The 22,244-nt window shown below is 43.1% G+C and overlaps 2 protein-coding genes across 2 annotated transcripts; one reads left to right on the forward strand and one right to left on the reverse strand.

Moving 5' to 3' along the window:
• The first annotated feature begins 329 nt into the window (after nt 1–329).
• RBIS (ribosomal biogenesis factor) lies at nt 330–6,003 on the forward strand. The gene is made up of 3 exons (XM_063173075.1): nt 330–474; nt 3,871–3,987; nt 5,836–6,003. Exons 1-3 carry the CDS (start codon nt 355–357, stop codon nt 5,902–5,904), a joined length of 306 nt encoding a protein of 101 aa, XP_063029145.1. The 5' UTR covers nt 330–354; the 3' UTR covers nt 5,905–6,003.
• E2F5 (E2F transcription factor 5) lies at nt 5,961–20,398 on the reverse strand. Its single transcript, XM_063173061.1, has 9 exons — nt 20,273–20,398; nt 14,264–14,373; nt 13,455–13,618; nt 12,216–12,257; nt 10,342–10,406; nt 9,152–9,419; nt 8,230–8,430; nt 7,752–7,796; nt 5,961–6,691 (listed from the first exon to the last, which is right to left on the reverse strand). Exons 1-9 carry the CDS (start codon nt 20,396–20,398, stop codon nt 6,582–6,584), a joined length of 1,131 nt encoding a protein of 376 aa, XP_063029131.1. The 3' UTR covers nt 5,961–6,581.
• Nucleotides 20,399–22,244: the final 1,846 nt, after the last annotated feature.

Genomic DNA, 22,244 nt, shown 5'->3' on the forward strand with positions numbered 1-22,244 from the left:
GCAACGCGGAGCTTTGGACTCAGCGCTTGGGCTACGGGCGCGCGCCAAGGAGCTCTCAGCTTTCCCGTGCTGCAAAAGCTGGGTGCGAAGGCGCGGGAGAGACAAGCAGCGCCGGGGCGAGGCTGACTCCGGGACCAGACAGGGACAGGGACAGGGACAGGGACAGGGACAGGGACAGGGACAGGGACAGGGACAGCGCCACTCCGCCACTCCCGCTCCCCGGTGCGGCTGCACAGCGCCCTCCCGAGGTCGCGCACGCCCCCTGCCGGCCCCGCGCGGCGCTGTGGGCCTTTGGTGGCTCCGTGCGTCACAGCCGCCTGTGACGTCACCCGCCCGCGCGCCGCTGCCGCCGCCATGGGCAAGAGCCGCGGCGGGGCCGCCAAGGCCGGCAGTGTGTTCCGCATCGCCCGCAGCGGCGTCCTCAAGGCCAAGGCCAAGGGCAAGGCGCGACCCGTCACCTCCGGGCTGAAGCAGGTGAGTGCTGCGGCAGCCCCACCACGGGGAGGGCCCCTGCCCTGCTGCGGCGCCGCGGGAGGCCTCGGCCCGGCGGGGATTCCTCCCCTTCGACCTCGGTGCGCGGCGCAGCAAGCGCTCGGAAGTGAATAAATCGAGCTGTTTTAGGGGCAGTGTGCGTCCGGGCACAAAACGGCAAAGTGCACGATTATCACCCGAAAATTAGGTTTGTACGTGGATGTCATCTGGAAAAAGAGGATCACAGGAAGTTCATTTGACTAATCCGCAGGCATATGCCACAGGAGGCATCGGGCTGTGCTTGAGGGTGCCGTCTGGGAAGAGTCTGACAGTGTCGCGCCTTGTCCTCGGGAATGCGATGCTGAAGGGCGCATCCGCAGTTCAGCGAGTTCGCCTTCACCGGACTGCATTCACAGCGTCGCTGAGGGTGTAATTCAGGGTAGAGTTTAACAAAATGCCTTGATCCGAACCACTGGCCATAGTTAGTACTACTAACAAGGGGAAGTCCTGCTCCTTTCCATCACGTTCCTTGTCCCAGGAAGGGATCCCTGTGCCAGGCTCTGGGCTACATTCCCACAGCTCTCCTTGATGCTGGCTCAGGAACTCTACGCCCACTAGGTGACTCAACTCGCTAAATCAGCAGTAAAAGGCATTAAAAATACATTTTGCATTTTTATGTGCTGGGTTGGTGAGTTGAACAAAGTTAATTTTGAATGAATGAATGCAGAGAGAAGCATTTTGGTGGGGAAGAACCAGAAAGGATGGAGCCTTTTCTGATCCAGTAGCTGTTTATTTGCCTCAACTGTCAAGTAAAACTGTCAGTGAGATGCAGTGAACATAGGCTAGGAGTGTGCATTGCTGGATGTTTTGCTCTTAATTCCTCTCTGCCCCTTTTTTTGCCCCTTATATGGCTGTGGTGCTCTGTAGATGCTTCTGTACACCAGTTTAACATATTAAAGCAATAGAAGAATAAAGAAGCAAAAATAATGTTGTTATTTTGGTGTCTGTAGAAGAGCACAGCCCAGAAGAGAGAGAGAGTGGGTCATGGAGTAGGGAGCAGTGCAGGGGAAGAGGGATGGGGGTGATCTAGGCAAGAGTTTTCCTGTTGTGAGCAGTGAGTCATTATATGTTTTCTTCTCAAAGCCTGCCTCCAGCCTGAGGTGTGTGTTCTGCAAGAGTTCACCTGTCCTTCTAGAAAAGCATCTGGTAATAGAAATAATAAAAGCAGATAGTGGCTTGTTTTCTCCATTTGATGCAGTTGCAGTCTGCTAGGGAAACACAAGTAAATGGCTTTTTAAAAAAAGGCCGTTTCAGATTTTCTCCTGCAAGCTCCACTTGACAAATTAATCTGGTGGACAGACAGGAGCAAACTTTACAAAAAACAATTTCATGTTGCTGGCGTCACATCTCCTCTTAGTCTAGACTGTTCTGTATAATAAAGGGAGAAACAGGTTTAAAATCATATTCATGAAATGTCTGAGTTTCATAGTCTTGAAAAGCTTATTAGGAGTAAAATTTTATTCTCTGTGTTTGAAGCTCTCTGTGTTCTTTAATGCATTAAGCCTTTGGGCTTAATGTGATTTACTTATTGTTAAGCAGTATAAGAAGATGCTCAGAAAAAAAAGTTGCTAAAATGAATTTACTCATTAATAGCTATAAGCTCATTGTAACTGTTCAGACAACTTTTGATGTAGGTACCATGCTAGCTATAGAGCTTCTTTCTGTGAACAAGTCCTGCCCGACTGCTTGAGGATATCACCATTAAAACTGACTGGAACCTTCTAAAACCCCTGTGAAGCTGGAAGATGGTGACAAGCCCTGACTGAACACGTGGTCTTTGTACATCATATTACCAACAGTCCATCCACTCTGATCAGAGCTGGGAGCTGGGGCTGTATTTCTCCAGTCACTGTCCCAGTGAAAGTGTTCATCTGAGCAGGCCTGTTCTATCAGCCTCATTGCCCACTGCTTCTTATTTCTGGTTTTTGTGGTCAGTGAGAATGGAATTGTTACTGTATAGGTGCTCTGAAATTATGGAGGCTTTGAAAGTAAAATGAATATGTGTAACCATTCACAGTTTGCTCCTGCCTGTTTAAATTGCTCGGAGATGAACTATGGGGATGCCCATTGAACAGCAGTAGGTATGCTGAGATTTGGGGTTGCAATAGGTTATTACCTGGCTGTGATCCTGTTCCAAACTTTGGAAGCAACAGGTGCTAGGGCTCAGATCAGCTGAATCTTCCTTTGCTGCAGTAGTGAGAGTTTATGCCCTCTTGCATCCACCCTGCTCTTCTACCACAGACAGCTGTCCCCAGAGTGCAACACATGTCCATATTCTAGCACTTCCTCTTTGAAAGTAAAATCTTTGATGAAATAACTTATAAAGGCAGACTTGGGCTAAAAGAGAGGCTGCCCAGAGATACACATTCCACTCTGCTACAGCTGCAGAGTTTCCTTCAATGCTGTGGCAAAACCTGGTAGACACTGTCGGCCAGACCTACAGTATGAACAGTTAGGATGCAAGGTGTGATGGTGAAGGTAAGCTACTGGAAGAAATTCAGCATACTAAAATAATTTACAAATTGTATTTGGTTTGAGGGGCTACAGGCTTGGCTTCTCTAAAAAGCTGCCAGAAGCTTCCCTTATGTCTGAAAGGGCCAATGCCAGCTGGCTTCAGGATGGACATGCCATGGCCAAGGCAGAGCCCATCAGGTACTGGCAGTGCCTCTGGGTTGATGTAGTTCAGAAGCATACCACCAGCAGCAGTCAGAATAGGGGAGTGAGAATTTTTTAAAGAAACAGCCCTGCAAACACCAAGGTCAGTGAAGAAGGAGTGGGAAGAGGTGCTCCAGGTGTCTGAGCTGAGATTCCTCTGCAGCATTTGTTTGACAACAAATTAAATTCATTTTCCCCAAGTTCAGTTGAGTCTGTTCTGCCTGTGATGGCAACTGGTGAGTGATCTTTCTCTGCCCTTATCTCTACCCATGAGCCTTTCATTATATTTCCTGTCCCCTGCCCAGCTGGAGAAGGCAGCGATGGAGTGGCTTTGGTGGGCACCTGGCATCCAGCCAGGGTCAGTTCACCAAAGAGAGGAAGGAAGGAACCCTTCCTGGGACTTCATTCCAGCTAAGAGGAGCTGAGGCTGGTGTAGCAGTGTAGACTTTTGTTTTCTTTGTGTTCTCCTTCTGGATCACTATGGGCTCCCATTCCCGTAGAGCAAGTTTAACTCTTAATTTTGAATTTATTAGTACACAGCTAGATGACCTAATGAAGTAACAGGTAAAACACACCAAAAAGCACGTAACACTGGCTGCATAATAATTGCACAAAAATGGGGCTGTTTCACATCAGTGGAATTTTTGCTAAAAATACTAACGTATGTATTTTTTTCTCTCCCAGATAAACATTAAAAATGCTGAAAAAGTTAGCACAATAAATAAAGCATTTGCTGAAGTTCAGAAAGAAATCCGGCAGCTATCAAAAGGTACCACAGCAGAACCTCAGAACACTCAGCAGGTAATTTCCCTTTGTAAAAATCTGAACAGAATGAAAAGAATGTGTGTTTAAAGCATTATAATGTGTCTCTTAGGCTGCAGGCAATAGCTCAGTTGGTCAGTGTGGTGCTGTGTTACAGGGCTTGCAAGGGTTCCTCAGGGGTGAAGAGACAGACGAGAATCTTGACTTCATGATCAGAAGGCTGGATTTATTAATTTATGATATATAATACATTAAAACTATACTAAAAGGAATAGAGAGGAAAGTTCAGAAGCTTGCTGTCTAAGAATAAAATAGGAATGAATCAACAACAGAGCTCTCTCTGATCTGTTCCAGAGAGCGCTTGGCCCCTGATTGGCCCTTAATTGTAAACATGGAACATGGGCCAATCACAGGTGCACCTGTTGCATTCCACAGCAGCAGATAACCATTGTTTACATTCTCTTTCTGGGGCCTCAGCTTCCCAGAAGAGGGAAAAATCCTAAAAAAAGGATTTTCCACAAAGGATGTCTGTGACAGTGCTGGTAATACAAAGGTGCTGAGTTCAACCCTTTTAATGGCCATTTACTTAAGAGTTGGACTTGATGATCCTTTTGGGTCCCTTCCACTTCAGAATATTCTGTGAATTCATGCAGTTGATTTAAAGCTAGAATCTCAGTTTTATGAATTTCATTTGTGTGGCAATGCTGAAACCTAGTTAGCATGTTCAAATTCTACAAAACTACTAAAGTAGAGCGAGAAGAGGGTGGCAGCCATGCTGAAGCACACTTCAAAAGCATATTTTAAAATTACATTCTAGCTGATTTCTTACTGTTTTTTTTAGTCCCAACTCCATCCCTTGATTTGAAACTTGTATCTCTACATGAATACACACAAGGAGGACGAACCTGGCTGTTCCCTACCTGAAGCTCCTGACAGTGCTTTGAAACAAACAGTTCTGCCTCTCTTTGTTCCTGATTCCTAAGCCTTGTATTACCTCATCAGAAGGACCAACACCTGAAGCAGCAATTTCTGTAGTAGAGGTTTTGCCTGCAGCACCTGGGGTTCAAGACAGCATTTCTCTTGCCTTTCTCTAGTTTTTTTTTTTTTTTAATGCAGGCCTACCTGCAGTCTTGCACAAGAATTAATTCATAAAAGTTTAATGCCTGACAAGTTCCTCCATGTAAACTCCTTCTGCTGACTGATGCTCTAGGCACAGTTTCAGGGAGAGAAAGCAGTCCTTCAGGATGAGATGCAGATGAATCCATCCTGCTGTTGGGGGAAGCTGGAGTTTGGAGAAGTGGACATGAGTTGTCAGTATGCCTGAGGTGATCAAGTTTCTGTACAGCTGGGAGCAACTAAACAAGTGTCAAATACCTTAAGGAGAGGCTGAGGGAAAAATGAAACATAAGTGACAGTGCTGTCAGCACAGGATGAAGCCAAGCCAGGATTTCAAGGCTGTTGGAGCCAGTGGTCCTGTCCCTGCTGGCTTGTTATTTATTCCTCCAAGAATTCAGACTGTACTACTGCTCCTGTGCTAGTAGGGCTCTACACCACTCAGGCTGTTACAGTACTTTCTCCAAAGCTGCAGAAGTGTTGAGAGCAGTTGTGTTCTAAAAGCTGAGCCTGTCTCAGTTGGGCTGTGTGTGTGTTACTGGTACAACGCTCCCAAAGCACAAAGCATTTTCTGCTTACATATCAACTTCAGTGTATCCTGCAATCCCCCCAAGTTATTGAAGTATAACTGCAAAATTAGCTGAAATTAAATATATAAAAGTCTAATCTTTTGGCCAATGGATATTTATTTAGTCTGGTTTGTTTTTTTTTTTTTCCAAGCAGAATAAAAAGAAGTTGTTTTCTGCTTTAAACTGAAACTCTTTTTTTTTCCAGGTTTCCACAAATCTGGAAGAGGAACCAGCAAACGTGGATGCTGCCACAAACCTGTTATCTCAGTTGTAATGCAAAATGGACAATGAAGGGGTTGCAAGAAATGAAAGACCACAAATACTGATGGCTTTGTTTGCACAATTTTATTAAAAAAATCTTGTTAATATACAAGTATTGGCACACTTCAATACAAACTACAAACAGACCTTTCCTATCATCTAGGAAAGTGGAATGTCAGAAGTCAGTGTGAGAAACTTAAAGTGCTAAAACAGAAGGCACTTCACAAAATTGGTTCACTGAAACAATTTAGCATAACTCAAGTTGATACCCTTCACTTTTCAACTTGGCAGTGAAAGCTTCAAAATTGTTTGAAAAGTTAAAAAACAGAAAGCTTCTTGGCAGTAAAGCTTCAAAGAAAATGCTGTTAACTGTGAGCAAGAAGACTAATCATTTTTTAAAAAATGATCAAAAAGTTATGAAGTATTTTCACTTTTCTTACTAAAGAAAGCTCCAAACAGTTGGCTTAGACAGAAACACACTCAGGTGAAAAAGTGCCAGAATTTTTGATAAGAGCCCTTTTTTAATGTTCTTGAATTTGTTTTGTGAAGTAGTTAAAGGAAGCAAAAGGAAATATACTCCCAGAGTCAGTGAACTAAGAAGTTATACATTCATTATTCAAATACTTAGGTTATGAAGAAGTCTAGATTGTTACAGTTAGAGGTAGATAAGTAGTCTGGTTGACATAATATCTAATAATTTAGTATCTGCACATCAAAGAGATCACAGACTCCTTCATTATCATCCAGGTTAAAGTTGTAGTCATCTCCGGGAGTAGGAGAGAGTCGTAAGAGAGGAAAAACTGTAAAGCAGGAACAGTTTAGTTTAAATTAAAACACTTGGAAAATCAGCCCTATCACATTTCAGTACGTTTGTCATAAGGGTTAGTCTTAATAATTAAATAATCTTGATAATCTGACAAGCTCACTGAGATACATACCATGAAAACCTGTACTGTATTCAAACTAAGGCAGTAAGTGATCTATCTGCCATTTTTGGCTTGGTATTTTAGGTCAGTTTGCTGAAGTGGAGTGATAGCTGTGGAATATGGGTTTAATTTCTTCTGCAACAGAGTTCCTGAGGAGCTTTTGAAAACTTTAACCATCAAGCCATAATTTATATTTCTTTATCTATATCCCTGCTCTAGAAGCACAGCCTCTTTCCATGTTAACCACATACTGGCACGTTCACAGAATCCCATCTTGCCCCTTGGATCTTACAACCACATCTCTTTCTGGACGAGCCCAGAAGTGGTCTGCTTGAGGGGCAGATATTATTACAGGCCTTAAAGAATACAGGGCAAAAGGAGCAAAAGCAAGTTGAGTTCACCTCTTTGCCTGCCACATCAGTGACAGTGGCAGAGAGGTAGGAGCACATGAATTCTGTAGTAGCTGTGGTTCAGTGCTGCACTCATGGCCAAAGACGTGCAAGAACAGAAATGGGTGACACTTGTTCTGTTAGTGCACCACAGATAGACATGTATCAGTCTGCATCCAGAACTATATTCTGAAATACTTATTCAAAGCACAAAGCTTTAGGCAGAATAGAATTAAACCAGATTTATATTTTAAGGCAGCACACTAGTCATCAGCTTGTTCTTTCTTTTTCCCTAAATTAAGTACTGGTGGGTTATTCATGCAAGTAAGTGCTTATGGATTAAGGTTTTCCTGTTTTGTCTGTTAAATAAAACTTGCAGGGAATAGAAAGGGGAGCAAAGACAAGAGTGACAGAGGAGGCAACGTGGGAAAGAAGTAGTTTCATACTGACTCTTGGCATCAGATTTAACAGATGCCTTCTAAGTGCTGTTCACACAAAAATCAGGCTGCTACTTGTGATTATTAGAAAAGATGCTAAATACTTACCATCAGAAGACATGAGTTCATCAATAATATCTCCGCTGATATTTCCTGTGAAAGACAGGAGCACATGCTTTATGGATGTGGGGTTTTTTACTATGTGTTTATAGCAGTCAAAACATTGTTTGCATTAAAACACTGAATTGACAAGTACACTATGGCTTGTGCAGTGTAGGAGCTGCAGAGAAAGTATGCCATGTACATGTAAAATATACTTATCTTTGTCTCCCTCAGTTTTTCCCCCCAATACATTTTTCTGACTTAACTCTTTAAAACTCAAGAACTATATATATCATGGTATACCATGAGGCTTATCTGGTGGCAAAGAAACTCAATTGTTCAAAATTAGTATGCTCCCCAGTTGCTTCATTAGAAGATAAACAGAGACCTGGTTTTTTCCTCTGTGTAACTCACTGGTAATTTGGTCACAAAGAAGGGCTCAGGGAACCAGGGAAATCTTTAAACAGGAACTACTGCTTCCTACCTGCAGGCTCCTCCATCTTTGCAATGTCAAATGAGTTTGGCTTGAGAATGCAGTTGACATCCAGAGGCAGCAAGCTCTGGTAGTCACTGGAGCTGGCTGAGGCTTGGGCACTGTCTCCAGACAGGCTGGGATAGAGCTCTGGCTCCGGAAGGCTGGAATAAGGGGCGGCAGGGGCTGTGCTGTCCTGCTGGGCGCTGCCATCTACACGGACAGGAAGGCATGTTAAAGTCTGTTACAGTGAAACAGAACGCAGCACCTGCCCCCAGCTTTGTCTTTTGAGGGAGAACATGGCCAATGTCTGAGATCAGGTGAGAGGAGTCTTCCCCTTCTACAGTCACAGTCACAATTTAATTAATTGTCAATTAATTGAAGGTCAATTAAAGGTCAGTGAAGGTAATCAGGACCCCTCAGGAATGCAGTTGCAATACAGCATTTTCTTAAATCTTTTCCTATTACCTATTAATTTACTATTACTGTGAAAAAAGTACCTGATATTCAGGCAGCCTCTTACTGTGGCTATGTGGAAGAAGGTAAGCGACCTTGTGGTACAATAGCTGGAACTGGTGCCTGCATTATCAATCTCATTAAAAGGTACGCGTTCAAATCATATCCTCCTCCGTCAAGAGGTTTGCAATTTTGCTTCATAATGCATTCTGGAGAAGCACCTCAGAATAATTAACAGGATTACATCCAAAACCTGTTCAGTGTAAGATGGTAAGATGTGAGGGAAGCATCTCTTTCATCAGACAGAAGAGGTGTCTGTAACCTCCTGAGAGCTGTTAAAAAGGCCCTGGAGTAGTTTTTTAATGGACAGCTGCTATAATTCTTGATCTTTGTCTACCACCTTTCTTAACACTTTCTTTTTTCCCTCCGGCTGCCTTCCTCCCCCACCCACCAGAGACAGGAAAACCCGGGGATCCACCTGATGGTGTGTCCGCAGCTGCTGCTGGTGGTAACTCCTGCCCTTGGTTCAGCTCACGTTGTTCTGGGGGATTCGGAGGAGCTGCAGCTGGTTTAAGTGGAGTCACTGGAGCTGCAGGCTGAGATGGGGGCTGTGCAAGGTCATCAGGTGGAGGAACTGGAAACACCGTGGGCTCGGAGGAGCTTGATTCTTTGTTTATAAGCAGCACATGGATAGGTCCTGAACTACTTTTAAGATTGATCTGGTATTTATTCTGTCCATTCTGTCCCTGTAAAAATGGTGTATTATGAAAGTTAGTGTTCTTTGAGAACTTGGAACTCTACAAAGTGATGAAGATTAAGATCAGCTGTTTTAGTCCTCAACAAAAAGAAAAAAAACCAAAATCCAACATCACAGCTGCTAACGTGGGTCCTGCAGAGAACCTTACCATTGCCTGAACTGATTCAGCAGAGATGGACAAAGACAGTACCACTGATCAGCTTCATGGCTCTAGCCTTGAATGCTTTTACTGATATTAAGACTGTGCTTAGCCTCGCTAAAAATAGCTTGTGAAACTTCTCAAGTGAATTTCAGCCTTCTATAAGCACAGTGGCTATCACGCTTCCTACCATGCTCTCTCCCAGCTATGTAAACACTATTTAAAATCAAGCACTGCAACAACAACAAAAAAAGTTAAAGATGGACAGAAGTAAATAATTTGGCCTCCTACTTTAATCTTGCCAATTTAATCCTTTTGGCTAAAGTGAGATTGCAGTCTGTTTCTCTATCCAGTCTAGTACCATGAGACTAAATCTAAATTATATTAAAACTAAATCAAAAAGGCGTTTTCCATAAAGAGATCCATTTTAACAATATAACAGAGAAATTTGACACATAAAAGTCACTGAGTTCTCAAGAGAATTCAAAACAACTATGCATTATTTTGAAAGCTGCAACATTTTAAAAGCAAGAGAGAAGAAGAAACCCACTTGTGTATTTTGGTTTTAATAGAAGGCAGGGTTACCATTAGTCTATCTAAGTGTACAAAACTCACTTTTCTCTGTCTGGCCTCCCTCTTCTCAACTTAAACAATGCTACTCCTTTCTCCCCTCCTCTTGGACGTGGATAGAGATAAATCCTCTGCTCTGAAACAACTCTTCTTTGCCACTATTGTTCTAGAACACTTAGGTAAACGAGAAACCAGTACATACCATTTCAGGTCTAGGTACTTCTAATTGTGTACCACAAGGTGCTTGAATTGCTAGAAGTGTATCTCCTGGTTAAACAGCAATTTTAAAGAAAGTGTTAAGTGTATTTTTCCCAAGTCTTGTATAGTATCCACTCAAATGAGATCTGGAAATTGTGTAAGGTCACTTAAAGTACTGTGTTATTTAGCATATGTAAACTTGTGGTAGGACATGTGCAGCCCCTCTAAGATCCAAGTACATTGCATAGTATAAATCAGGGAATTCCAACACTAAGATCATAGCTGCAAAAACCTTTACTCACAACAGTACAAGATTTACCATATTCTTTACCCATTTGTCTTCTAGTTGTACATATAACAAAAGGTGAAAATATTTAACTAGTTCCTTTTTTCACAGAACCAAAGAATCATTTAGGTTGGAAAAGACCTCCAAGATCATTGAGTCCAACCTTTGACTGATCACCACCTTGTCAACTAGACCACAGCACTAAGTGTCATGTCCAGTTGTTCCTTGAATACCTCCATGGATAGCGACTCCACCACCTTCCTGGGTAGCCTGATTCAATGCTTAATCAGTGTTTCTTGAAAAAATTTTTCCTGATGTCCAATCTGAACCTCCCTGGTGCAACTTGAGGCCATATGCTCTTGTCCTATCACTGGTTGCCTGGGAGAAGAGACTGACCCCCACCTGGCTACAGCCTCCTTTCAGGTACTTGTAGAGAGTGATAAGGTCTCCCTTGAACCTCCTTTTCACCAGGGCAAACAACCCCAGCTCCCTCAGCCACTCCTCATACAACTTCAGCTAAACCAGCCCTCTGGCCTAGCTCAGTTTATGACTTTGATGACTGGTGGTACTACAGAGATTTAACAAAAGGAAGAAGAGGGGTTAATGTTCATCTTCAGTGCCAGTACTTCCAAATATCTAAGCTCATGTCTTCCACAGCACATACAACTGGGATCCAACAGCTGTCTGTCACACTCACCTGTGGCTTACTATGCACATGAAAATGTGTTGGTTAAAATTAGGGGACCACACTGATATGCACAGCACTGGCACAATACTGCAGGTTACTTGCTTACCTGCACATGATTTCCTCTTTGTTCATAACTAATTTGGAGTAACATTTTTCTTTCTCTGCTTCCTAAGAAACACTTAGGTGAAGTACTATGTGAGCATTGTGCCAACTGCCTCCATGTTTTGTAATGACTAACACCTTTTCAGTAACAGGCCATTTTTGTTAAATTCTGCAGTAGTTTTCTAATCTTGCGTTTTTATTTTTAAAAAGTCTTCCTTGTGGCAAAGAAAAGACAGTTTTGAGCCTAGCTGGAGGCTGAACAACAATCTTCCCTTGGGTGCCCCAGGATCAGGAGATGATGTCAAGGGAAGTAACCTCTGCTAGCACTTCCCAGCAATTTCTTCCAACCACCTGACAGGAATCCTTTAGATTTAGTAGCAATGCCCCATCATTGACCTTCTGCTGGCTTATTTATACTACACCATCACAAGCTCTGTCTGGTCACAGTTGCTACCAGAAAATGATGCAAAATTTAGATCTTCCTGGTTCTTCTGGAGGATTGGACCAACAAGTCCTGTCTCTGGTTCCATGAATGGCCCATGGCAAGCTGCTGAAAAGTATGAATACCAAAAAAGAAACCAAAAACCAGGACTCCAGCTGAGCTTCCATTCTATTCAATCTATGACTACAATTAGAAAATGCCAGAACCTGGTAGCCATGAACATTATGAGACCTCAACCTAGTAATGATCACTACTGAGTATTTCTTAATTCAAAATACTTGCAGGAAAAAAGCGAGTTAGTTAGCAAGTTATTTTTTAAGAAATCGCTCACTTTAGAAATACAGTCTAGCAGCAACTTACCATTGAAGCAGTTGCAGATATCTTCATGGGTGACATATGAAAATGTAATTTATGTCAAGGAACATTTTTCTTAAAACAATATAAAACTAGTATTTGCTGCCCTTCAGAAGTTTGTCCAACCTAAGCCTAAACTATAGCATTATTAAAGGTTAGAGGATTATTGTTAGAGGTGTAATCAAGGCATTATTTTTGACTTTCAGAATGGCTCATTACAAATAACAAGAGTTCTGATAAAATACAGAAAGAAAAATAGTTGTGTAGCTTGAACAAGAAAAGATTTTTCTAAAAAAGAAGAACATGTAAAACCTTGTTTTGAAGAATACCATTACCTGGCTAATTTGACAACACAGAATTCAGGTATATATCAGCATTTCCCAGAATCACACAAAAATACTGCTAGAGGGAACTTCAGAGTTCATCTACCATCCTCTGCCTCAGGGTAGGATCAATCCACTGTTCAGACATTCCAGACAGATGTTTGTCTTTCCTCTTCTGCAAAACCTCCAGTGACAGATATTCCACCACCTCCCTGGCAGATCAATTCCAGTGTCAGCTCTACCAGAAGTTTTTCCTCACCTTTAACTTCAGTCTCCTTTGCTACAAAATCCATTTTACAGAAACAGTTTCTGAACAGAAATTCCAGTAATTTTTAAGTACTTATCAGTAGTATTATAGATAGGAAGGGCACTTTACTGCTGCCATTCTCAGGTGTCTGTTTTGCAAGACAGCTAGACACATGCGTACAAGCAATGCAGCTGCAACTCTCTGCTATTTACATACAGCATGTTTTTTTTTCAGTTTGAAACCCAACAAGCTTCAGGACTTTGTTAACTCCATTTATCTTTGGGTGATAGCTTAATCTTTTCAAAAGAATGAAGCAGCAAAAAAGATTAATGTAAAGCACTGGTAACAAAATATAAATTTAAGTTCTGGAAAGCAGTATCACTAATTTCAAGTAAGACACTAGGATTATGCTATTGACTTAATAGTTACTGCTGTATATATATATATATATATATATATATATATATGCGCTAACTTATTTTCATGTTACCAATCACAGTCATGGAAGTTAAAAAGTCACATAAATAAGATTTATATCTTCTTTTGTTGAAGAAAAACCTGAAAAAATCTTGCCTTACCTTGCTAAATGCGTTACATTATGCTTTATCCATTACCTACACTTTAACTGTTGCTTTCATTCTAGATCCAAAATGCACACAATTAATTTAAAAGGATATTGGTGGTTTGTAGAATCATCCATGACGTTCTTGATACTTTGCTGAAGCCACAATTTCTGCTGATCCAATTCTTTTTCTTTTAGCTCTAAATCTTCAATTTCAGCTTCCAGATACCTCAGCCTGTCTATGACCTCTTTTGTATTGCAGCCAGCACCTACTCCTCTTAAAAAGGTACAAGGGTTCATGAAACCATAGGTAAAAATCTAATGCAAACATCCAATGATAATTTCTTAAGACTATTTTCAACATTTGGAAAATCTACTAATATTAAATATGAAGGAAATGCACATTTAACCTCCCAGTAGTTTTTTGACAGGAAAATGAAAATTCTTTAATTCAGATCAAATTTAGAATTTTCTTCTACAAAAACTTATCTTCTTTTGGAACTGTTTTGCAGGCCCTAGCTCCTTCCCCTAGAATCCTTATCTTGAGCTTTTACCTTCAGGACCTAAGAGAAAACAGGCATGGACTGTGGTAGGGCAGGTGGGCAGAGACAGTGTGTCTTGATAGGTCTCCCAAATTCCTTCAGGGAGAATTTTTCAACTACAAGTGCTAGTTATAAAGTAGCACTACAAGATTTCTGAAAGATTCCCTTCTGTGGGCTTTAAATTTTGTTTTATATATCACAGAAACAATTTAAAGGGAAAACAAATACAGTTAATTTGCAAATTTATTGTACTTCTACAACATCACATTGCTCATTGATTAGCAGTGTTAATTTTATGGTGTCATATCTAGTCAGAAGAAGTAGAGTTAATTTTTGTTGCTCTTAAGTATGTGAAAATTTGCAGAACTGACATAACTTACTTCCACTGAATGCTGTTTTTTGACTTCTTCTCAATGAGATCAATCCCCTCCAGAACGTTGGTGATATCATAGATCCTTCTCTTCTGCCTCACAGCCAGCGTATCGGCAGCCTGTTGAGAGAACAAGTATCAGCAACTTGCATGCTGAGGGAAAGCCACTCCCTTGGAAAAATGCCATCTAATGTAATTTCCAAAGGAGAAGGCTCCATTCTACAAGAGCCCAACACCAACAATGAGTTCTGAAGTTCAGCACCTGCAGGCAGTGCTACAAAGCACAGGCAGCAGTCCCCTGGCTGAAGGCCAACAGGCTATCCCCTAACAGAGAAAGGAGCTCACAGGGGTGCAAAGACCATGGTCTGTATCTGGAACATATTCAACTGCATGGAGGAGCCTGCCATGCTCTTTCTGGAGGGCAGGAAAAGGTATGGAAGGCAGGCAGCAACACCTTGCAGTGGGGCAAGCCTCTGAAGCTTGAAGGACATAATAAGTTTATCATTCCTTCCACTGACATTCAAGGTATTAGAGCCTTTGTTTGGATTCAGTGGTGCTAGGATACGAAACACGGCTGTAATTTCACAAGGTGGCTGCAGGAGAGCTGCAGTATTTAAGGCCAGCATTGTCCCTGCACAAATGCCCCTTGCAGGGCACAAGGGCTCCCCTGATGCCACACCGAGCACCAGCAGCCTGGTACAGCCGCCAGGGATGCTGCTGCTGCCACACAGCCAGCTGTGCAGTGCCTCTGAGGGCTGCCACACCTCGCCCCTCTGAGCAAAGCACCATCAGGCAGAGGCAACCACTTCATGCTTTACTTCCTTCTCTCCTTTTGTGCAACTGATGCAAGGAGTTAAGATAAAATAAGCAAGTGAGCTACTCATGCCTTCCACAGCTGTAGTTACTTGGGACACTTAAATACAAACACTACATAGGATTGTATATATTAAACAAATAGATGAAAAATAAAGAGAAGAGTAGGCAGACTTCTGAATTTGAACTAATGCAAAAACGCAAATAATTTCTGCTACAGGAACATAATGATTTATTTCAGTTTGTCCCAACAATCTATAAATGTACGCTTTTTGTAAGTATATGTGAAAGGTACAGCTTGAGACAGCCATAACCTGGAAGGAAAACGAAATTTCTTTGCTTAATAGTACAATTACCTTTTGCAACTGAAATAAAGTTGAAAGGATAAAAAGAAAGAACAGAGATTATCAAAAATACTCTTATAGCCATGAAGTTATTATAAGCACTGCCCTTCCTCCGTGACAGTAATGTACCCACTAAACACTGTTTCCACTGACACCATTAGCAGCATATATCTTTTGTATGGTCTTCTGTATAAGTCTTTTAAAACATTTTCTTAACTAACAAAAGATGCATGCAAACACATATTGCAGTTTAGTTCCCTCCAAGGAAGCAGGCTCTTTGATCACTTGTTTCAGTAGGTATGCACCTGCTATCTTAATCTGCTATTTCTGCTGCATATGTACACCCTGCTTCCAAGTGCATATGTACACTCTCAGCACCCCATACATCTCACAGCCTTCAGTTATTCTAGAGGCTGTTTACATTATTCGGTGCAAGGAATGGACAGCACACACAGATGCTATTCAACTTCCTGCTTTTTTCCCACTGCTCCACATATTTACCTAGAACTTAGTATATTACTCATGGCTTGAACAATAAAGAAACTGCTCTGGAGACAGATTTCATTACCTCTTGAAATTTTCCCAAAGGCCTGTCTACAAAATATAAATGCTTTACTAATCTTAATGTATTTTCAAACTGTACTGGTAGCAAAAGATACCAATGTACAAATCTGGAGCTATGAAACCAAAGCTTAAGATATTAAAAAAAAAGAAAGAAAAAAGAAGTTATTTCTTCTGAGTGTCCAATTTCAAATTTCAAATGTTTCAAAGTTGAAGTAATTGTTCCACTCTAAATGCTACTGCATTTTGTATGCCCAAAGCACAGCTCCCATGCATGAACACCAGCAGCAGATTCACCACGACCAGCTCCAGATCCCCAGGACAGGGGCTCATGTCATAGGAAAATGAACAGCACAGTTACATAGGTATTTGACTTGACTATCCCTGTATACAATTCAACCACTTCTATGAAATTCAACTACTTACAACAAGAGTTCCAACACAAGCTGGGGCCAGTTCCCAAGCTGAGAAATTTAATCCAGACATTCACTAGCTTTCTGGTACAGACCTTGTAATCTAATTATCTTTTAAAAATTTCACAGATATTTTAAAAAGCAATTGAGAAGTTCCTCCTTGACATCCTAGCAGTTTTCAGTGTGATACCATCTGCCAGGTACATGGATCAGAAATTAAGTTCAGTCTTCCGCAGAAACAATTCAGTAATAATTTAAATAATTAAAAGACCTTTATGACACAAATCTGCTGTCAAAAAACACTGTTATAACTCATATCTTCTTAGCCTGTGTCAAGAAAGGGACATCTGCAACAATGGCCCTGCTAACATGGGTGGACATAGCTTCCACATTCAGAGCTCTTTTATAAAATTCTTCTAATGTTAAGCTGCTGAAGTCTATCCTTATTGCTCTAATATCTCCTAATACTTTGATTAAATATGCATTCAAGCCAAGCACTCATGAGTGCATAGACAGGTTCAGAGCTGGAATAAAGTATCTAAGCACAGAGCTATGGTTCTGCATACATCCAATCGTGCAGCTCCTGGAACACAGAAAACACACTGTACAGCACAGGTTCAGCTGCAGGCAGGCACACATACCCAGAAATAAGCATACCTAGGAAAACTGAGGGCTTGTAGCCGCCCCACCAACTCGTTTGCTCCCTGGGAGCTGACAAAAGGCAGCAGAAATCATCAGCTGTCAATGTGCTTCATTAGCCCTAGAGAGAGGAGGAACTCAGAGCACCAGGCAGAGTCCTTACTGAGAACCCTAACACAGCACAAGGGCCAGCACTGCCTGCTTGCTCTCTCCATGTGTCTGTCAAAGGAAAGAGGTCCTGCATCTCCTGAACTCTGCCTGTACCACAGGACAACATTTTCTCCCTAAGAGGGCTGTCAACAGTTTGGTGAAGAGTTTTAAAGTGAATGGTGCTCTTGCCAAATTGCATGTAGAAGTACTGAATGTCATTGCAACATAAAGACTAAGGGAATGTAAAATCTAATAGACAGACTCCTTCTGTGGAGTACAGCAAGTGTAAGGCAGTTATTTGCTCCTGACCAGCACACTTCTAAAACAAGTAGATTTTAGTTTTATCTCATGATCAGAAACACTATTTAACCATCATTAGAGCAGGGATGGTATGACAGAAACGAAGCCCACTTAAGAAATTAGGGCACAAGTATTGTACAGTATGAACAGCATCCATTCAGGTAGCTTATCCCTTATTCACTCATCTTGCTCTTCTTCTCTCTTCCCTGCAATTCATGGGTTGCTGCAGATAGAAATCTAGTTTTCTTTCCCTTCTATATCACTCCATAGCGTTTTACACTTAATTCCATAACTAAATCTCTTTATGTAGGGCTATTCCATGACAAGTATATCATTATTTTAGAACCGCTGTTGGATTTTAAAGTAAATACAAAATTCAAATTTCAAATGAAGAAAATTCTCATTTCCATTCCCACAATTTCTCAGATGCTACCAGTGTCCAGCACTAAAACATTTTCACAGCTTCCTCTTACACCCTGCTAAACTATAATTATAGAGGTATTAAAAATCACTACAAAATGTCCTATAGAACAGATTTTCCTTCTCAATTGCTAAATCACAAAGCTGGAAATCCACCTGTTTCCAAATTTTATTTTCTTTCTAGTGATGGTTTTATTACAGAAATACCACTCAGCAGCACAACATCAGACAGTCAATACCAGCCAGCAGGGACACACTTAAAGGAGTCCACTGCATGAATAATTTCTTGGAATGCTCTGTTCCATTTCAAGGCTGTCCTGTTCTTCAGCTTCCTGAGCACACTGGCTTAACACAAACACACAAACTGGTCTTCATTTTTGCTGAGATATATGGCTTATTTAGGAGAAAACCAGTTTCAGAAATATAAGTTCTGACTCACTGCTTATGAAAGTACCAACAGTTTATGCACAACAAATTGTAACACTTAATTCAGAAACCAGTCTCCAATAGGTCCTGAGCAGAAATGCCTGTGATTGGCTGCAGAGCCCACTTAACTCTTCTGTGGCTATCAACCCTTTCATTCCCTGTGAGCAGGTACCTTTCTCACTAAAGAGAACAAGAAGCATTGCTGCATCCCACTACACAGTCCAACTTTATTGTTCAAGTCAATTCTCTCTGGCACTTAAAGCCAAGCTTTTGGGCCTGACGTCTTTCAAACCGAAGTTCTGCTTCTCACATTGACCTGGAATATCTCTCAGGACTTGACAGACACTAAAGGAAGCTGCACAACAATCCCAAAGATCTAGACATCTTCATTCTGTTTTGCTAGATACAGACACAACTAATATTAAGGAGTTCATCAACCTGTCCAGACCACAGCATAACTAAATGAAGAATATAAGACCTATCAGTGTCCTTCCCTGTACACCCTGAAGTTTCATTAGCCAGAGTAACATCATCAAAGTACATCTGCTCTGAACAGGGATGCGCAGAAAAAGCTCTGAGAACACCATTCACCTCCTGGAGCCTATGCAGAGTAATCAAAAAATAGGTCAGTTTTCCAGAAAGGACTTCAAGCAGAGCACCAAGCCAGCCTCTTGCTGCACTTTGCTAACACCTGAGCTGTTCACTGACGACCTTAACCACTTAGGCTAACACCTTTGCTTCAATGCACTGCACACCCGACAGCCCAGAGGGCCCGAGCTCCAGGGAACTGGCAGGACACAGCGGCAAGGATCCCTCCTGCAACACTGGGCCCCACCAAGGTGGGCTGGTCCCAGGGCATCACTGGAGAGGCTCCAGACATTGCACCCCAAGGCATGCCTTGAAGGGCAGTAGGCTGGCTGCAGAGCTGGGTGACAATCATTTGTCACTCCTATGCCAATTCAGCGTCTTTCATTTACACATAATAGAAAGCATAAGGCGGCTATGGTCTGTTTTTTAACATGGTTTTCTCTTGCTTAAAGGAGGGGGGTGGGCCAGAAACAGGTTTAAACAGCAGCCCATACACTGAGTCAGTGCAGACAGCAACACAGGGCAGTCAAAGAAATCACAGTATTGTTAGGGCAGGAAGGGACCTCTGGAAATCATTTAGTCCAACCCCCACCAAGGCATGGGCTCCCGGAGCAGGTGCACAGGAACTCATCCAGGTGGGTTCTCCATGTCTCCAGAGAGGGAGACTCCACGACCTCCCTGGGCAGCTTGTTCCAGTGCTCTGCCACCCTTAACACAGCGAAGTTCTTCCTCATGTTGAGGCGAAACTTCTGTGCTTTAGTTAATGGTCATTGCTCCTCGTCCTGTCACTGGGCACTATGAAAGAATCTGGCACCATCCTCTTGGCATGCACCAATAGGAGATATATATATATATATATATATATATATGTATATAGATATGCACTAATGAGACCTATTCTCAGTGTTTTCTTTTCAGACAAAACGGGCCCAGCTCCCGCAGTCTCTTCTCATAAGAGATGCTCCAGACCCCACATCACCTTTGCAGCCCTCCGCTGGACCCTCTGCAGTTGCTCCGGGTCTTTTTTCTACTGAAGAGCCCAGAACAGGGCATAGTAAATAAGACCGCTCTCAGCAAGTTAAACTTAACACACGGTGCCCCTTACACCCCTTTATAAAATGCCGGAACGCGTGTTTTAGCCGACGGCGGCGGCTGTCAGCCATCACCGGGCACCCGCAGCCCGTCAGCGGCCGGGGGAGGCCCCACCACGCCGGGCGGGCGGTAGGGGGAGAAGGAAGGGAGGAAGGAAGGAGGGAGCGGGCGGCCCTGCCCGGCCCCAGCGCTGCGCCGCCCCGGCTGCAGCGCGGCGGGCCCTGTGCCCGGCCGGGCCCGGCGGTGCCGCCGGCCGCCCCCCCGCCCTCGCACCGCTTTGAGGTCCAGCACGCCGTCCTTGGCCTCCTGCAGCAGCGACACGAACTTGGTGGTGAGCAGCCCCAGGCTCTTCTCGTGGCGGCTGCTGCCGCCGCCCGCCGCCTCGGCCGCCGCGGCCATGCCGCCGGCGGGGCCACGTGTCGCGACCGCCGCAACGGCCCGAGCGGGAGCGCGGCCCCCGGCCCAGCGCGGCGGCGGGAGGGGCGGCCCGCCGGAAGTGACGGCGCCGCCGTTGCCTGGACACCGGCGCGGTCCGGCCGCGGGGCTGCGGCTGCGGACGGGCCCGGCCCCCTCCGGCCGGAGCGGGGTGGGCGGCCCCGCGGCCTGCGAGAGAGCGACTGCAGTCCTTGGCTGGCTCGGGCTGCTCCCGGCTCTCGCTCAGGGCCCCCGGACGGGTAGCGCAGGCCTGGAGTCGGCCAGATACGTACCGCGAGTCTGCCTATCCCCGCCTCGATAGCTCCTTGTCCCTCATTTCACCGTTTGCATTTGATATAAAAACACTTAGATTAATTGCAGACGCTGTTCTTCACACCTCCCAGACCAGGTACAGGACACGCTGATGATCTGGCCAGGGGAACAGGGAATTTTGGATGCTTACCTAGCCCCTTCCACCTCTTTCCCTCAGTTAGTGTCGAATAAAAGAAGATTTAAAGTCTGTACTGTGTAAGAACTTCGGGGATGTACAAGAAGAGCAGACCCGCAGCTACCATCACACACGGCAGTGGGGCACGGTACCCTGGGTGTGCCACGGCACGCTTGAGCTGCACAGGCAATCCCATGTTCAGGGCAACATGTGCGTGGTAACACACTCTGGACCTGGAACCACAGCCCTGCTGGTCTCAAGTAACCAAGGATTTCTTGATTCCATACTCACATTGATTGAAACAGATCATTCTCTAGTCGAGAAATGCAAACAAAGTCTAGTAATGGAATTAATTTTAAATTGTCACGATTAATGCATAAGAGCATGCTTTGCATCTGACAAGATCAGTGTTCACATTTTGTTTATATTTTTATTGAATTAAATTTATTTATTGATTTTATTAAGTTATCTCTTTCAGTTATGCTGGGTTGAAACTGTGATTAAGTAAATTCAGTGCAGCCTTCACCTGCACCGTATCTTTATTATTTTACCATTTTGAAGGTAAAAATCATTTCAACACTTATTAAAAAGCTCTAAGGAAGCCATGTAAGCGTAAAGAGGGAAACAATGCCAAAGATGGAGTCATCTGCAAGGAAAACAAATGTTCCAAGTACTAATAACAAATGCATGTTCCCAAGTACTGTAATATGAAATTCCAGAGCCAAGAGCAAGGAATAGAAAGAATTCATGTTAAAACTATTAACAACTCCCTATGATGAAATCAGAAAGTTTAAGAACAACAATTTTGGAGTTAAAACTCAGAAGAGATGTTAAGAAATTGAATCAGGGCAAGAATAAGTTCTTTTAACTTCCTGGTGCATTCCAGGTATTCAATTACTTCACCCAAAGTGCTTGGTCAAATAATAAGCAAAGAAAAAGAAGTTCCCCAGGAAACACTTGATCAACATGCCAGAAAAGCACTCTGAAGTGGTGCATGATTTCTGCAGCAATGATAACCATGAAAGTACTATTGAACAGCTTTCCAGGTGAGCATTTCCCTCACATATTGTGGATGGAGTATATAGAGCACAACAGTAAGAAAGAATTCTTCTGTTTTTAGAAAACTTATAGTTAGGATTTGTTCTTACACTCTGCTAACCATTACCAGTATTTCTTAATTTTCACATATTATAAACCAATGGCACAGATTCCAAGCTCTCTTAACAGCTCTCTTCTACCTTACCTGAGGATACCACACTGCAGACACCCCATTATTGCTGATGGCTCACTCCTGGTGTTTTCATGGGTGAGGTGTGGGAATTCCATGCAGGGAGTCAGAGCTGAAGCAGGTGTCTGCTTTCTGTCCCTTCCACAAATTTGGAA

This window comes from Melospiza melodia, chromosome 1 (genome assembly GCF_035770615.1).
Source record: "Melospiza melodia melodia isolate bMelMel2 chromosome 1, bMelMel2.pri, whole genome shotgun sequence".
NCBI lineage: Eukaryota > Metazoa > Chordata > Aves > Passeriformes > Passerellidae > Melospiza > Melospiza melodia.

Bases quoted from the DNA above. Each gene is read 5' to 3' on its own strand.
- E2F5 (XM_063173061.1), bottom strand. From the start codon at position 20,398: ATGGCCGCGGCGGCCGAGGCGGCGGGCGGCGGCAGCAGCCGCCACGAG. The intron at 14,374-20,272 runs GTGCGAGGGCGG...TTCTCTCAACAG, and splicing joins GCGTGCTGGACCTCAAAGCG to GCTGCCGATACGCTGGCTGT. The intron at 9,420-10,341 runs GTATGTACTGGT...CCATTTTTACAG, and splicing joins AAGTACCTAGACCTGAAATG to GGACAGAATGGACAGAATAA.
- RBIS (XM_063173075.1), top strand. From the start codon at position 355: ATGGGCAAGAGCCGCGGCGGGGCCGCCAAGGCCGGCAGTGTGTTCCGC. The intron at 475-3,870 runs GTGAGTGCTGCG...TTTCTCTCCCAG, and splicing joins TCACCTCCGGGCTGAAGCAG to ATAAACATTAAAAATGCTGA. The intron at 3,988-5,835 runs GTAATTTCCCTT...TTTTTTTTCCAG, and splicing joins AACCTCAGAACACTCAGCAG to GTTTCCACAAATCTGGAAGA.